Consider the following 18,243-nt stretch of genomic DNA (forward strand, 5'->3'; position numbering starts at 1 on the left):
AAAACGCAATTGAATTTTCCAAGTGTCAAGGCTCCAGATTCAAATAGGTGTTTATTCATTTGCAATTTAGATCATCAGATTCATTTTAACAAGTTTATTTTTGTCACTACTATATTTTCAAACTCTCATTAGGGAATAATCATTGTCCTTTTATTACCATGTCTAGTGTATCAACCGCCATTGCTGTGACGTTGTATGAACGGTTCAATGTGGGAGTGGCTTCAAGGCTTCTCTAGACCAATCGCAGACGTTCACCTTGATATGTCGTTCACCAATCACAGCGCTTGCTCACTACTCCATATTCTGTTTCTCTTCACAAGAGCTCCAGCAGATAACAGTATCTATAGTATAGTGTAACAACTGGAACCGGTATCTAAATATTCAAATATTCGATTTAAATATTATGCAATTTTTAATAGTTAAAAGTATCGAAAATTGCAACAGAACATCCATGTATCAACTCTTGAAAAATGCATACCGTACAATAAACACAAATCCAGTTGAAATTAATATTAACCAACCTACAACAATATTCGAGTGAAAAATTGATTACTAATCATACTAATTATAACGCATACTCTCATTTATAAAAATTAATGAATAAATTAATAAAGGTATTATTATAATACCCTCATTTATATTTTTCCATATTCAACTGATTGTGGTTAATTCTAGCTAGCCACGGTTCAAATGATAAGATTTTATTCAATGAAGTCAATTGCTACAGAAGAACATACAAATTCATGATTTCCTTCTCTGTAGGGGATCTGTTCATGATTGTAATTCACTTGAACCTTTCTTATTTATTCTATTATTATTATTATTATTATTCATTCTTATTTCGTCGGTAAGTAATGTTTATCATGGTTGAATCTTCAAAACTTGTGAAATGAATATGGCGGGCTTCAATAGCCACATCCATCAGCGCAACCTAGCGGTGGTTTGGAGAATAATCACGCGACTCGATTTCACTACTTGGAATCATCCATTCCAATTCCATACATTTATTGTGATTTATTCATTTATCAATTAAAATAACAAAGAATAAGTACTTGAAAATGAAATTGAAATGCAATCCAAACTTATTCCAATAACTCATTTCATACAAAATTCATAGATTTTTCTTTTATTGGACGCCAAAGTCTGACAGTTGTGGAATCTCTCGAGTTCTCGTGGATCCTGGAATTGATACCCGGTTCATATATATAGAGGATCGCGTCGAAGGACACACGTGGAGTCCGAAGTCACAGAGCATCACAAAACAACTGACAATAGCTAATGGCTTGAATACTATGTTCATGTGACGGATTTGACTTCATTTTGCCAATTCAAAAAGAAATCCAATTAAATTACACTAATAATAGTACTGTTCCTTAGTATTATTTTTTGACACTTGACTATCTCTCATTTTTCATAATAAATTAGACACTCCTGTCCAAGGGAGTGTCAGAGAAAAATAATGTAAAACAAAATTCCTATCAGGTTATAATAAACTTCAAAAATGCAGTTGGATAATTAGAATGAGCCTTGAAAGGTCCTTATCGTAAAAGTTTCATATTAAGCCCCCATCCTCCTCAATGGTAAAAATTGTAGATAAACAACAGCGATTCATGTCGGGAGGGTTTCTGTTCGTCAAAATCTCGGTTCATCAAGTGCCTATTCTGACCATTTCTTGAGATACTATGACAAGTGGGAAGTTGAGTCGTTCAGTTCCTCAAGTCAGTTACACAAACATCGATTTTTGGACGAACGATTTTTTGCCATCCTTATGAATCCTACCAGATTAAACCAGGATCTCCTATAAATACTACCGGACCTGAGCCTAGAACAAAATGGCTGCCGTATGTGGTGGTCTCATAGGAATTCCTACTAAGAAAAAAATCACTAATCAGCTGTTAGAGAGCTTCTCAGTTTATCGAAATCTCACTTCGTCTAGTACCCGTTTAAATTATCATTGCCAGCCACCACTTACGGCGGTCATTTTTTTTTTGTAGGCGCAGGTCCGGTATATAGGAAGTCCTGATTGAACGGATCTTGAAAAACATCATCTGTTTTAATCTATGGTAATAGAATTTATGAGGATGCCAGAAAATTGTACCTCCAAAAATCGATGTTTGGGAAACTGGATATACTGTGCCGTTCGACGACAGTGGTCGACAGTGAACGGCTCGAATTAACAAAAAAATCATCCTGGAATTTATTTATTTATTCTTATGGCTTTTATCGGCAGAGAGATCCTTTCGGATGCTCTGCCTTGCCATATTACCCAATGTCATTTCCTATCAATACTCAACTTCATAGGTTACCAGCCGTCAGGCTCGCTTCGCTCGCCATATCCGTCTAGCCAGGGGGAGGAGCCCCCTGGACCTCCGACTGGATCGTCCAAAAATGAGATCAGCGGGCTCACTTCGCTCGCCTGCATTTTAATTTGAGCATGCTTCATTCATCATCAGAAAGTCAAAGTACTTCCTCGCTCGATTCAATCACCGATTAATTTCAATTATTTAGTGCAGGGTGGAAGACTTCGTTAGGATATGTTGGAAAAACGCTGATTTTGGGCGTATCTTTGATGAAATATTAAAGTCACTTCATCACAAAATTTTTAGACCCTAGCTAAACCTCTGTACCAAATTTGAACATTGTTTGTCTATTACTCGATGAAAGAACTGAGAAAACTAATTTTGTGCGTATCTTTGGCGTTATTTCAAATAATTCCTTCTAACACAACATTATTACACCCCAGCTGAGCTTCTGTAGTAAATTTGAACATTTTCGGTACATTTGTTCTCGATAAATCTGAAAAACGCTAGAAAACGCAGATTTTGGGCGTATCTTTGGCGTTATTTCAAATTCCTTCTAACACAACATTATTATACACCCTAGCTTACTTAGCTTCTTTACTAAATTTGAACAATTTCTGTTCATTTGTTCTCGATAAAGCTGAAAAAACGCTGGAAAAACGCAGATTTTGGGCGTATCTTTGGCGTTATTTCAAATTCCTTCCAACACAACATTATTATATACCCTAGCTTACTTAGCTTCTGTACTAAATTTGAACAATTTCTGTACATTTGTTCTCGATAAAGCTGAAAAAATGCTGATTTTGGGCGTATCTTTGGAAATTTTTCCAAATCCGTTCTTAGTGCGCCTTTAAAGGGCCAACTGAACATACCTACCAAATTTGAACGTTTTTAGTCCGGTAGATTTTTAGTTCTGCGAGTGAGTGAGTGAGTCAGTCAGACAGTGAGTGAGTGCCATTTCGGTTTTATTCTTTTTTCAATAGATTTATTCATATGTCTTCTATTGGCAGAGAGATCCTTTCGGATGATCTGCCTTGCCGTATTACCCAATGTCATTTCCTATCAACACTCAAGTTAATAGGTTATGTATTCTGTTCTTCATTTTTTCTCACTAGAAATCCCGGGATTTGGAACTTAAACGACCAATACCATGGGATATCTTATCATGTTATATTCTTTCTATGTCAATATGGATATTCATTTTTGTAACGAGTTTTGTTTCCTGTTGTGTGTTTCAGATACAAAGTGGAAGTAGCTGGCAAATCTCTGCCGGTGCTAACCAACCTGGACAAGGGCAAATACGGTGTGATAGTGTTCGAGAACCTCAACAAGTACCTGAATATGGATAAGTGGAATAGGGAGCTATTAGATAAGTATTGTAGGGAGTATAGTGTGGGCATAGTGGGCTTTGTCGCTCCCACCGAGGAGACTCTAGTCGGCGCTCAAATGAAGGGCTTTCCGCTGCTCATCCACAACAATTTGAGATTAAAGGTAACTTACCGATTATTTAGTTTAATATCAAATACAAAAACAAATAATAGTGGTGAAAAAGTTTTTGATGCTAAGTGCAATAATTAGAACAACTGAAAGATTTCAGATTGTAGATGTTTGTGTGTGTAGAAGTGATTTTTTTCACGACATTAGCTATATACAGACTTTTGTATCACTTAACTATTCATACAGTGTAATTAATATTATTTTATATAATATTGTTTTTTGTTCTTTTGTACACATCTTAATGGAAATAAAAATTATTATTATTATTTATCTGAGGTGCAGAATTAATAGAGACAACTCTGAATAATTACTGCAATTATTTCGGCTTTGTATTCAGAAGGTTTAATTAGCCCTAGTGCAATTATAACGTTTCCAAGATTTATTTATTTATGTAGAATCACGTAAATTTATTTGAGATTACAGATTGTTCTCGATTATTGTTTCCCCATGTTTTATTTGTCTTGATGAATATTGACACTGTTTGTATGTATCTGTACATGATTGTGTACGAGGATACACAAAAATTTAGTCAATCAATCAAGTTGTATTGAATAAAATATTTACATTGGAGGTTCCACTAAACCTGAAGGTTTTTCAGTAGGTGCCTATATAAGTATACATAATAAATAATAGAATCGTACATTACAAAAAAATAAAGTTAACAAATTTGATAAGAGGAAGAGAAAAAAAATTGTTTGCATGCAAAGGGAAGTTGGGAAGTAAAAAGAGGACGTAAAGAAGGAAGGTTAACTTATCTAGGAACTATAATAATAAAATTTAAGAAAATAAATTAGATAAACTACTCAATCAAGTAAATCAAATCATAAATCACGAGAAATGAGTATTCACTATTCATGAAAACAAATAGTATACAATTCAGTATACAATAATTGTGTTTGAAGATACAATTTAATTCAGTAGAATCAGAGACAAGAAATATAGCTCTTTTATTCTCTAAAAATAAAAGGTAAAGATAAAGAGGGCGCTCTTTTATGGTAGAATGAATGAAACTTATTTCAATGAATTTCTACAACTTGAGGTGGGTTCCGGACCACGGAGATGCGAATAGTTTTATTGGCCTCGAACCCGCAACTTATGATTCAGGAACCGCGCGTGTTACCAATTACGCTACAGTTTTACTTGGAGAAAGCCCTCTTTGGTTGTGATTATTATCGTTGCGTGAATTTTGAATGACAAGTTGAATAAATTCGTTTGAATTATTGAATTGTAATTCATTGATGATTAAGAATGAAAATAGACCTATAACCATATTTGGTAAATTTAAAATCTGAATGTAAAATTGCAAGTTTATTAGATATTAGTTCAAGTGATAATGCATAAAGCGTGTATAATTATTTTCTTTATTAATAAGATATTTATACTCTGTGCAGAATTACTTCTTACTTGGGATGGACATGCGCAGCAGAGAAAGCATACAGCGGGAGGGATACAGAGGCGCGATGTTGCCGTTGTGAAGCGGCCAGCGATCTCCAATTTCTAGTTCTGTTCATGTGCTCATGCTACACATGCGAAGTTTCCTGTTTGAAAGCAGTCATACGACTGACAAATTGGCAACTGCGCTTCTACCTATGACTCTATTAATCACTGTAATTGGCTGATCTCCCTACATTTCTCTGCGCTGTATATTCCTCCAAGTCTGGAGTAAATTTGTACGGACTATAGAGGTATCGGCTCTTCAAGTTGTCACCCTTAAATCAGGATGAGCTGACGCATGAATCGTATTTATAGCTTTTATCACCTATCTACCAAGTGTATTTTCGAATGTAGAGTTCAACGAATTCTATAATATGTACTATTTTATGAGTGGAAAAATTGTTTGTTGTGTAGGACGCAGCTCTGAACGCAGGCTCTCCGATTCTAAGACTGACCCGAGCCGGGGAGGTGGCTTGGGGCCCACTGCCGGGCTCTGATTGGACGGTGTTCTCGCCCAATCACAGCACCTACGAGTCGCTGGCCTGGGCCAATAACAACTCACAAGACTGGGGTGGTGACTCCGAGGAGGGTGTGCATACGCCGCTCACCACCGTTATACAAGTCAGTTTAATTTATTTATTTGAACAGAAAACAAATGAGCTACAAATATATACATTAAAACAATCTGAGTTGAAGTTCAGTCAAAGCTTTCTCTTAGGTCACTCAGCATCCTCGTAAAATTAATTTGTGGTATAAAAAAGTCAATAACTGGTAGGAAAAATGTTGGCGATTTCGGTTATCTTTGCACCGATGCATCTTTCGACTGGAGAGACATAAATTTTGATGCATGGATTGAAGGGTCGGTGTCTCTTGATGTGAACGCATCATACGACAATGCAATCCCAACACTGTCCACAGAGTTTCCCTGAACTTCATGCAAATATTTCGACAAACGATGCATGTTTTTAAACCGATGGTCATAGAATACCCTCAAATTTTTGGCCTTCTATTCAAGAATTAGGAGGTTGGGTTATATCAAATTGAAAAGATGTTTCAGGTATTACATAATCGTATTACATTGAGCGAGCAATTTCTGTATGTATGTCCAACCATAGATAAGGAAAGATCCCCTTAGTAACTCCTCTCTGGTCCATCAGGTCTCGAAAACGGCTCTAATGATTTAATAAAATTTATTTTATTTATTTATTGAATCAATAAGAATTACACAATTTACAGAAAAGTACCACAGGCTTATAAGCCCAAAACGGTTCGGTTCCAATTCTAATTTATACAACAGTCCAAATGTAGCTAGGTTATGTGTCACTTAACATCCATTCTTCAATAAATTACACACTCAATTTAAAATTCAGAACACACAAAATTTTTTCCTTAATTAAAAAAATAAATTAAATTGAATTAAATTAATCACAATTAATTAAAAAATTCCAAACTTTGAAACTATAAAATTTTGAGACCGAAAAGACAAACACACTATTTAGAACTTATCACAGCTGTTGTTATTTGCAATATAGGAGGTTCTTGATATAAAAATTTGATTGCACATGGTCCCATTTCTGGGAAAACTCCCTGGAGGACATGAAAAGGATAAAAATTATTCATCCTTGGAAAAACAGCTGAGACTTTCGTACTCCGTCGGTAATGGAAGATGCGAGAGCGTGTGTGGGAGTGAGCCAAATTATTATGACCATGGGGTAAGAAAATAGGCTGATCTTGTACTTTTTCTTCCCCAAATTTTCATTGAAAGTTAATGTTGTGCAATTTTGTATGATATTAGGTTATGAAATCACACGTCACTGCTTAGCAACTTGAGATTGAAATCTGAAGTTATTTACGGTATTATTATCAAATTGACGTTTCCGATAGCATGGTTCATGCATTGAAAGAATGAAAATGATTCTTAATCTTGATTTTCGGGTCTTATTATATAATATACCAACCATGTATGATTTCCAGAAACATCAAGAAGTCGAGAGGTTTCAATAAAAAAGATTACAACATATAATTTCAGAATCTTATATGCGTCATCACATTGAAGTATCAAGCTATTAATAATTTGGAACCTTCTGTTGGGTGAACAATGGATGACAATCTAAATACGTATACGGTAATTTAGAACTTGAAATCAAGATTAGCAAAAAGTGAAGTCAAAGTCGACACATGAGCATAGTAAGATGATGACAGTCAATCTCGAGTTTAGTGTCTCTTTGGTGTAATTTGCACTCTAAGACTAGTGTCTTGTTTGATGCTCTGTGCCTTCGGACTCCACATACCAACATCTCACCCTTCCCCTATATATATCAACCAGCCATCAAAAATCCGACCAGCGAGAACTTGACAAGTTTTGAAATTGACAACAATCCCACCTTCCGATAAAAATTAACCCGATCATATTGGTCAAAATCAGTTGAACGTTCTAGTGGCAATCACATTTGAATTTCATTTTCAAGTAACATTTTTACTCAAATTATTAACTTTAAAATAATAAAATTGAAAAATAGGTGAGTATTTGATATGTGTGTTGACAAGTAAACATTTTTGGGGTAGTTATTGTGATAGTTCAACTAACCACCGTTAGATAGCGCTACCTTCTGGGCACCTTTCCTTTCATCCTATGACACCAAATTCAAATTTTTGATGTAGGCTATCTATCACACATTATTACAAGAGGAACAATTATAATTTTTATCGTATAACCTACTTTTTGGACTACCGTATTTATAGTGTATACATCAAAATTCGGGAAGAAACATTTTTGGGCTGTGCCTGTTGGTTCTTCCCCAATCACTCAAGAGAATTGTGTTTTGTGTATCAATAAATAAATTTAGAAACTATGCTTCCATGCTTTTGTACTCCAGAGCAAAGCTTGTTGCTCCGATATTATTTATTGAATCAAATAAAACTCCTATAAATCTCTAGGCTCATATGTTGTATCAGCATCAGAATCGTATTCTAGAATACTTTCACACTTTGAATCTCCATTCACATCCAGTATTCTGAAGAGATCATCGTCGCTTAGATTTTCACCTGTATTCACTTTTAGACTTTCAAAAAACACCATCCACTAAAAACCTTCATAAAGCCTACCAGACAAACTAGAGCACGTTAAACAAGCAAGTTTTGCTTAACTTGTTTAGGTTAGCTAAACAAGTTAACCTTAAACAGGTCTGTTTATTATGCTGATTTGATCGTAATATGTTTGCACTTTGAACAGCTGGAAAATACAATGCCTAAAAAATTGGAAAAAAACTTGAAAAAATATAACAATTATAACTTCCTCTTGTGTGATAGATAGCCTAAATCATAAATTTGAATTTGGTGCCATATAATGATAGGAAAGGTGCCCAGAAGGTAGCGCTATCCAGCGGTGGCTCCTTGAACTATCACAATAACTGCCCCAAAAATGTTCACTTGTCAACTTACATTCCAAATACTCACCTATTTTTCAATTTTATTATTTTAAAGTTAATAATTTGAGTAAAAATGTTACTTGAAAATGAAATTCAAATGTGATTGCCACTAGAACGTTTGATTGATTTTGACCAAAATCATCGGGTTAATTTTCATTGGAAGGTGGAATTGTTGTCAATTTCAAAACTTGTCAAGCTCTCGCTGGTCAGGTTTTTGATAGCTGATTGATATATATAGCGGAAGGATGAGATGTTGGTGTGTGGAGTCCGATGTCACAGAGCATCAAACAAGACTCTAGTCTTAGAGTGCAAATTACACCAAAGAGACACTAAACTCAAGATTGACTGTCATCATCTTACTATGCTCATGTGTCGACTTTGACTTCACTTTTTGCTAATCTCGATTTCTAGTTCTGAATTATACGTAGGTAATATTTAAATTGTGAACTATGTTTCAGTTAACCCAACTGAAAGTTTCAAATTATTCACAGCCCGGTACTTGAATATCAGAAGGTTCTGATATAAAGTTGTCGAAATATGCTATTTTTCTTTTACCTCTCGACTTCTTAATGATTTTGAGATACAGAATAGGTTAGTATATTATATAAAACCAAGTTGCGGAGCAGAGATGTGTGATTTCATAACCTAATATCAAAAAAAATTGGACAACATTAACTTTCTATAAAAATTTTGAAGAGAAATGGCGGTACAAGAACAGCCTAGTTTTTCCCCCATGGTTTGATTCTTTATTGATTTATACAATAAGTACGTCATAGAAATGATAGGGAGAAAAATATAAGGTAACCTTGTGCTATTCCTCTTCCAAATTTAGATAAGGTTACACATAGTCCGAAATAGGTTAAGCCTTGTAGTTGTTTACTTCACAGTATTTTCAGTACTTAATTATTTCTACAAAGTAGATTTTGATCATAATTCTATTATGATTATAGTGTTTTGTACAATAAATGAATAAAACATTGGTATTATTGATAGACCCTTGCGGTAATCACATTTACAGTAACTATATTATTTGGGTAATATAAGTTACTGTAATCACACTCAGCTCACCACCGAAAGTCCGAAGGTCTTTCGAGTCCGAAAGTCCACTATTGTTCATAGAGTCACTAAGATGACTCTGCTATTCCAACAATAATCTTTTTGAGCGAGGTGTTTGAATTCATTATTTCATTCATTTATTTACCATACAAATAAAACTGATGTTATTTATAACATTGGTAGATAAAATTGTTACAGTAGTAGCCTACATTTAACAGCTGTTATAATAATTGATGTTGTGTTGACAGGATCACGGCAGATTCGACAACATCCAGCGAGTGTTCTTCGGGTCGGGCCTGAAGTTCTGGCTGCACAGACTGCTGTTTCTGGACACTCTGTCCTATTTGAGTCACGGCCAGCTCTCCATCAATCTCAACCGCCTCCTTCTCGTTGACATTGACGACATCTTCGTCGGCGAACAGGGCACAAGACTGCGCAAGGAAGATGTACAGGTAATAACATTGCCGAGTTTTGGGTTAGAGTGCAACAGTAATCACTCATATCGATATTATCGAGTTAGGTTAGTTATGCCCCTTGTGGGTTGGGGGAGCTTTGAGTCGATTATCGTACTCAAGAATGTGTTAAAAACCAGAATTCACCCACAGCATCCATACTTGTCGCAGGAGGCGACTAAAACGGACCTCAAGGCAACTCCAGAAGTTGCCTTGCCTTCTTCAAACCCACGGGATCTGCCCCATCAGGGCAGTTTCGGAGGGGCAAAAAGAAAAACCCAAGAGACCAGTGATGGGTGAAAAACCAGGCACAAATGTGGGTCAAGAGGCTGAATCAATGGTGGCCGGGCGCCTTAGAGGCAACTTGGCCGGCCCTTCATCAGCGGAAGGACCTACAATGAAGGCCAGGAGTGGAACTCACGAGGACTAATCAGTCTGAAGAGACTGCCAAGCATATCACATTGGATTGCGACAAGGATTGCAACCAGGTGATGAATGGAATGTTAGTATAGGGAAAAACTCCTGGTTCTAGTAAAGGACATAGGTATTGGTTTGCCTAACTATCATACTACTTGGGAACACAATAAGCTTCGGTCGACGTGTGGGGTTCTTTGAAGCTTTAGATCCCTGGAATCCGTCCCTTCAAAAACAATAAACAATAGGTTAGTTAGATACGAGGGTTATTATTTTTCAACCTACGATCTCATATCATATACAGTTCTATAGTTATTTTCCTAGTCTATATTATGTAAATTCATCTATAATTTTGCTGTATTGTAAGCTATTGTATATAAGTGTATAAGCCAGTATATATTGTAATCTACATAAATAAAGTACTCAATCAATCAATCAATCAATCATAGGGCACAGACAAGCAGTAGGAGGGCGACTTGCACAGAGCTGAACAGCTTATCTTCCCCACTAAACGCTATGATCGGTGCGACCAGATCGTCAATTGTTGTCGAGTTACATACCCACAAATATGGCAGCCGCCAAGTGCTAATTACGTGGCGTTATTAGTTTGTGCAAGAAGAATGCAATAGTTCAGCATACATCTGACAAAAAATGATTTAAGTTTACACAGAAAACGTTTTAAGTGATGATTTGTGCGTGAATGAATGGTCTTGGAAAATAAGAGACTACAGTTGAAATGACTTACGAATCGTCGTGATGCATGACAACTCGGACTCAAAAGTGCCATTATGTTAAAGACCAAGGCCTCATATTATGATAAATATTTTTCGATCTAAACTTGATCACTGCCGTCTTGATCAATTAGTGTTTTTATTATTATTTTTTCTCTATTTTATTCATGATATATGACGCCTTTTTGTGTAGATGAGAAGTTGATATTGTGGTAATTATTCATATTGAATGAAAAAGACTAAGAAATTGTCAAAAACCACAGATTTATTGATACTTGTTATTATTACTTGTGATTTACTGATATTGTTTCTGACAATTTCTTAGTCTTTTTTATTCAATATATGACGCCATCGATCCTACATGTGTGGGTAATGGATGAAGAAGAAGGTATAAGGCAACCAAACGGCTTCTCCAGCAAATCAAATGGGACAATTTCGATCACCCGACTTGGCCACTAGTAACTTATACCTTTTCTCAAACTGAAGCTTTGACTTAGAGGGCAGAGCTTCCATACTAACGAGGAGCTCCAAAACAACGTCACAGCCTACTTCAACTCATCTGTCGGCAACATTTCATGAAGCGGGTTCAGGTAGGCTGGTCCACTGTTATGCCTCAACCTTCACGACAATTATGTTGAAGAATTATCATAAGTGTGAGTAACTTTTGGTAAAAAGATATTTATTATTCGTGGATACAATATTACAAATCATCTAAATATGATTGGGTAGGAACAACAGGCTTGGCCCAAAACGATTCCATTCCCAAATTTTTATAATGTTACATGTCCAAAAATAGGTTATGTTTCTACTGTAAAAAGTTCAATTTCAATATTAGTCCAAAAATATTCATAAGCTGGAAATTTTGAATTTAGAAGAATTAAACAACAAATTATAGTTAAATATTAAACTTAATTAATACTGCACATTAAATTAAGTATGTTATTTTATAAAATTTTGAAGCCAAAAATACACACAAATTCTCACTAAGATATTCATCTAGTTATACATTCGTCTTTTATTTATGACAAATCGGAGTTTGAAAAGAATGAACCTCGTAATTTATTATTCATTTTTCAATAAAATAAATTAACAACTATGTATTGAATATTACTAGTGAAGTCAGTTAGTATCGCCAACTGACTGCTCAGATACTGATTAGAATAGATGGGGCAGACAGCTTGTTGTTTCACACCAACTGACAACTGAAAAAATAATCACCGAATTGCTAAATATGAATAATATTCCTATTCTTTAGACATAAGTGGACAGGACAGGATGGGGCGACCAACTTGAATGTCTCATTTTGTTATACAAATGTGTAGGGCAACCACTTTAATTGAAATTAAATCAACATAAAAATTTTCCAGTTATTACTGACTGGCTGTATGGAAGCGAAAAACTATACTTTCTTATTAATTTATTTTCTCAATAGGAGATTTGAAATTGCGTAATTCCATTTTATATTCTTCATCTTGGATAATGAATCAGCTTTACCTCAATCCTCAATTGACTGGGAGATAATATGAAAATTTAATTAAGCTTTTTCTATTACTCTTGATTAATTTCGAATGTCATATTGTGATTCCAGGCGATGTTAGAAGCTCAAGAACGAATAAGGGAAATGGTGCCGGGCTTCAAATTCAACCTTGGATTTTCGGGAAAATATTTCCATCATGGAACACCTGAAGAAAATCGAGGGGATGATATGATTTTAGGTAAGTTTTCCAGAGCTCTTCTTATCTGACTCTCCTATCTAAATTGTCAATGATCCTCCTTATATACTTTTTGCCTTGGTTATATAAATGTTTTAAGATCAATTCATGCTATTTAAACTATCATTATCTATTTCGAACTAGTTATTAGGTTTGATAGGGTTGGAAATATTTTTCACTTAGTATGTCAAGCTAGGCTACATCTTATTAAATTTTTTCATCCATGAGAAATAAATGGAAAAGCGGGAGTAATTTTCAACGTTTATCTTTTTGAAATGTTGAATTCGAGAGACTTTCGATGAGAGCTATTCTCTCAGTTTCACCAATAATTTATCACAATATCCAAATTAATTTGAAATATATTATTCTTTTGCAGAAAATTCGCACAAATTCATGTGGTTCAGTCACATGTGGAATCATCTTCAACCACACTTGTATGAAAACCAAAGCCAGTTGGAAGCCGACATGTTCCTCAATAAAGCGTTTGCCAGGTAAAGTATAGTACATGTCTAAAATAAACCACCTACATCATAAGATGGTAATGTAGGCTACCGGTACCTTTATTTTTGTATTCTTCTTCAGAGGTGTTTCAAGTATCGACAGCAATGCAGTATCGATAGCCATTGTGATATCGATTGGCATGATTGACTCAATTCAATTAAATTCTTTTTCCGTCTGTGACCAGGGTGAATACCAAATAGACATTGTCGTTTAATGAAAACACAAAAGTTTAAATAATTTAAATCGATACAATACAATGATTTACTTTGTATTGTATCGATTTAAACATTTGTTTAACTTTTTTTATTTAAAAGTTTAAATCGGTAATTACACTGTTTACAGACGGAAGAAGAATTGAATTGATTAGTCTCATTATAAACATGGTGAGCGTTTTGTAAGCATTTAGTTCAATTGAGCTGTTCATTATTCAATGAACATTATTCAAAATAAGCTTATAACGCATGACTTATAGTCATGGAGGGTGAGAGAAGTAAAGAATCGGTTGCCTTGAATATGACTTGGAAATTTACCTACCTAATGACTTGTGTAAATTTTTGTATTACTTTTTTGTGTTTGATATGAATGAAGTATAGATATGAAATAATAATTATGATATCGACTTCTTGCAGACAACCTTTCTGGTTGTCATAAATTATGTCTTGTGTTATTACATCTGCCATATCAACTATTCATCCATTTATTTACATTTAACAATGCACAAATCAAAATACATGATTAGACTTTTATTGTGTAGATTTAAACTTTTTTTATTTAAAAATTTAAATCGGTAATTACACTGTTTACAGACAGAAGAAGAATTGAATTGATTAGTCTCATTATAAACATGGTGAGCGTTTTGTAAGCATTTAGTTCAATTGAGCTGTTCATTATTCAATGAACATTATTCAAAATAAGCTTAAACCGAATGATTTATAGTCATGGAGGGTGAGAGAAGTAAAGAATTGGTTGTCAAAATCAAATACATGATTAGAAAAGGACCAACAGGCCTAGCCCAAAACTTATACAATCATAATTTTTTTGTTCACATTATATGATTTGTTCATTTTTCAGATATTAATGTAGTTTATGATTCTATTGTTTTTTATTGACTGAATGAAAGCATTTCCTATCTATCTATTAAAAACTCATCTTATCAACTACTAAATAAATCTATTATTTAGTAATCGTGTGTCGTTTTTTCTAATAGGAGCACGGTATCAGAGTTGACTCACAGTATTCAGTGGCTCCCCACCATTCAGGGGTCTACCCGGTGCACGAGATGCTCTACTCGGCGTGGAAACGAGTCTGGAACGTCAAGGTGTCCTCCACCGAGGAATATCCTCACCTCAGGCCTGCCCGGCTACGGAGGGGATTCATTCATAGAAACATCATGGTGAGTCTAGTTTAAATCTCAAATTACATTTATAGCCCAATCAAATAGTACATCGGACCAAACAACAATAATTAAGGTAATTGATTTTATTGCTTTAATCGGTCCATTTGGGTATTAGTAAGAGTAATCTATGGTTTCCCACCAAAATTTCTGAAGGCATAACTTTCGGCAGCCTGAAAACCCAGAGATTTTGGTACTTTTTTCAGTTTTTTCACGATATCTCCAAACCTAATTGTTCAATCGATATTTTTGTTCCATTCTTTTTTGAAGAGTATTAAATTCTCTACAATTTTTATCCCCTAAATGTTTTTCTATCTCCAATAGGAAGTGAGTTAAAATTGTTTTTTTTTCAACTTTGTGAAAAATCGCTAAATCCATGTTTTTTTCCTTTTCACTTCTCATAGAGTGATATGTGGTATTTTTTAATACAGTCACTAATGATAGAGTTGGAACAAAAAAGGTAATTTTAGGGTGGTGATTTAATTTATGAGATTCATGATTTGGCGCTAACTTCTTTTGGGTGAATTCAGACCAACTGCTAATTTCTAAAAACGGTCATTGTTGGGAATAAAAAGTGCACGTTATACAGTGTTATAGTGTGAAAATGATAAAGTATTCACTAGAGTCGATTTCATAAAAATAGTCCAGTTGAGGATGAAACAGCAGAGTGCCTCCTCAACACCCCCCCCCCTCCCACACACCGACCAAAACACCAAACGACGTTAACAATTCATCAGGTTAAAATATGAAATATGAATGTACTTTTATTTATGATCAGCTGATTTGGCAACGTTGCATCAACTCTCACAGGACTATAAACTATAAATTTTTCGCAAAGTTGAAATAAAATTAACAATTTTCAACGAGCTATAACTCACTTCCTATTGGGGATAGAAAAACATTGAGGGAATGCAAATTTTAGAGAATTTAATGTAGTTTCTTCAAAAAAGAATGGAACAAAAATATCGATTAAACAATTGGTTTTGGAGATATCGTGAAAAAAACTGAAAAAAGTACCAAAATATCTTGGTTTTCAGGCTGCCAAAAGTTATGCCTTCAGAAATTTTGGTGGGAAACCATAGATTACTCTTACCCTCTTACTAATACCCAAATGGACCGATTAAAACAATAAAATCAATTACCTTAATTTTTGTTTGGTCGGGCCGCATTATAATGACTATTTGACTGGGCTATTATTCCAACAGCCTGTACAACAAAGACTGTGTTGTTGCGGATCCTTACATATCAGTTCCAGTGTAGGTCTACATGTCCGATACAGTGAGAATATTATTCCCATAAGTTTTTATGATACTTATTCCTACTCGCTTAGCCTAGTCGGGCTGAGTAGGAATAGTCCCATGGGCATAATATTTCCACTGTACCGGTCATTTACTTTGATAATGATATGTAGGAATCCGCCTTTACTGACACAATACTAGATTGACAGAATTAATCAATAGCCTGCATAAGTACCGAGTAATGAACATTTGTTCATTTTGAAAAGATTAAAATTATGTTTTTCACATATCAAAAGAAAACACTTTGAATTGAGACAATATCAACTATGTTATAACGTTATACGATTGAATTAATTATCATTTTCCATTCAAATTCCAGTAAATTTTAATTGATTACATCATGAATTTCATAAAAAATCAAATCGTATGTACTCATCATGGATTTTCGAAAAAATCAATGAAAATTTACTCTCATTTTCCATTCAAATTTCATTAAATTTTCATTGATTTTCTCCAAAATCCATGACGATTACATCATGAATTTCATGAAAAATCAAATCGTATGTATTCATCATGGATTTTCGAGAAAATCAATGAAAATTTACTGAAATTTGAATGGAAAATGATAATAAATTTAATCTTATACCGTTATAATATAGTTGATGTTGCCTTCAATTCAAAGTGTTTTCTTTTGATATGTAAAAAACATAATTTCAATCCTTTCATAATGAACAAATGTTTATTACTCGGTACCTACTTATGCAGGCTATTGATTTATTGTATTCTGTCAATAAAGGCGGATTCCAACATATCATTATATAATATATAGTTGTAATAGTTATAATATAGTTGATGTTGCCTTCAATTCAAAGTGTTTTCTTTTGATATGTGAAAAACATAACTTTATGAAAAATGAACATTGCATATTCATTTTACAATCAATGCACTCGTTCTCGATAGAACCAGGAGACCTTTGAATATAAAATGAAATGTATATAATATTAGCCTCATCTTGTCAAAAATTAATCTTTAACCGCTATAACAAATCTTCAATCTATGAATGTTATTTACTTGTTTATAGGTGCTACCTCGACAAACATGTGGTCTTTTCACGCATACGATGTTCATTGAGAGATATCCAGGAGGCCGGGAAAAGCTGGATGAATCAATCCAAGGAGGAGAGCTGTTCCAGACTGTTGTTTACAATCCGGTAAGTCAAGACAAATTTACATGCAATGATACAAGTAGAAGGAAGTTGTTCGAAATTGAAGATGTGAAGCTCTTCATTCTAGATAATGTTATTGACAGTGACACTAAATTGATGTATAGTGATGTTATAAAGTCAGCACCTGATTGATATCACTTTTCTATCTTTGTCTGTCATTAGAAAAAGCAGATTGTCTTATCCTTTTCCACTTCGCACTGTTGCCAAATCATATAGGCATTCAAGAAATATAATGATTCACTGGAATATTTCATATCAATGTCGAAAATGTATTATCATTAAATCATGGAAATGTATTTTCTGGACGAATATGGTTGGTCATTATCAACAGTTGATATTATATCAGATATATCTGAGTGACTATATGATTCACAGCTATTTTTACTACAGAAGGCGGTGGAAAACTTGGCAAATATGCTTTTCTATGCTTTCCATTGATTTTACAACGTTAATCTCACTACCTTATAGAAATATGTTGATACGAACTGAAAATTTTTCAATTTCTGTTATATTATCATTGCATATTCTAAAGAATTAACAATATTTCCTTTCCAATTTTTCAGATTTCAGTTTTCATGAGCCACATGTCGAACTACGGCAACGACCGTCTAGCACTGTACACGTTCGAGTCAGTCATCAAATTCCTTCGCTGCTGGACCAATCTGAAATTGTCCAGTGCTCCACCCGTCGTTCTCGCCGAAAAGTACTTTCAAATGTTCCCGGATGAAGCGGATCCCATCTGGGGCGTAAGTAACCCAACACCATTTGAATACTCACTTAGTGAAGATGGTCACTACACGCTACGTTTCGCCGGACATTTTCGACTGTATAGTCGAAAATTGGAACATTAGTATCAGTTTCT

At 34.5% G+C, this 18,243-nt stretch overlaps 1 protein-coding gene across 3 annotated transcripts in view; it reads left to right on the forward strand.

Moving 5' to 3' along the window:
• LOC111049384 (bifunctional heparan sulfate N-deacetylase/N-sulfotransferase) overlaps positions 1 to 18,243 on the forward strand; it is a 210,934-nt gene that overhangs the window by 167,289 nt on the left and 25,402 nt on the right. For all 3 annotated transcript variants that reach the window (XM_039437594.1, XM_039437595.1, XM_039437592.1), the window contains 8 exons: positions 3,539 to 3,791; positions 5,646 to 5,852; positions 9,964 to 10,167; positions 12,901 to 13,027; positions 13,401 to 13,514; positions 14,731 to 14,918; positions 17,238 to 17,366; positions 17,945 to 18,127. In XM_039437594.1, coding sequence (XP_039293528.1) covers positions 3,539 to 3,791; positions 5,646 to 5,852; positions 9,964 to 10,167; positions 12,901 to 13,027; positions 13,401 to 13,514; positions 14,731 to 14,918; positions 17,238 to 17,366; positions 17,945 to 18,127 — 1,405 coding nt within the window. The remainder of the gene's footprint in view (positions 1 to 3,538; positions 3,792 to 5,645; positions 5,853 to 9,963; positions 10,168 to 12,900; positions 13,028 to 13,400; positions 13,515 to 14,730; positions 14,919 to 17,237; positions 17,367 to 17,944; positions 18,128 to 18,243) is intronic.

This window comes from Nilaparvata lugens, chromosome 11, assembly GCF_014356525.2.
Source record: "Nilaparvata lugens isolate BPH chromosome 11, ASM1435652v1, whole genome shotgun sequence".
NCBI lineage: Eukaryota > Metazoa > Arthropoda > Insecta > Hemiptera > Delphacidae > Nilaparvata > Nilaparvata lugens.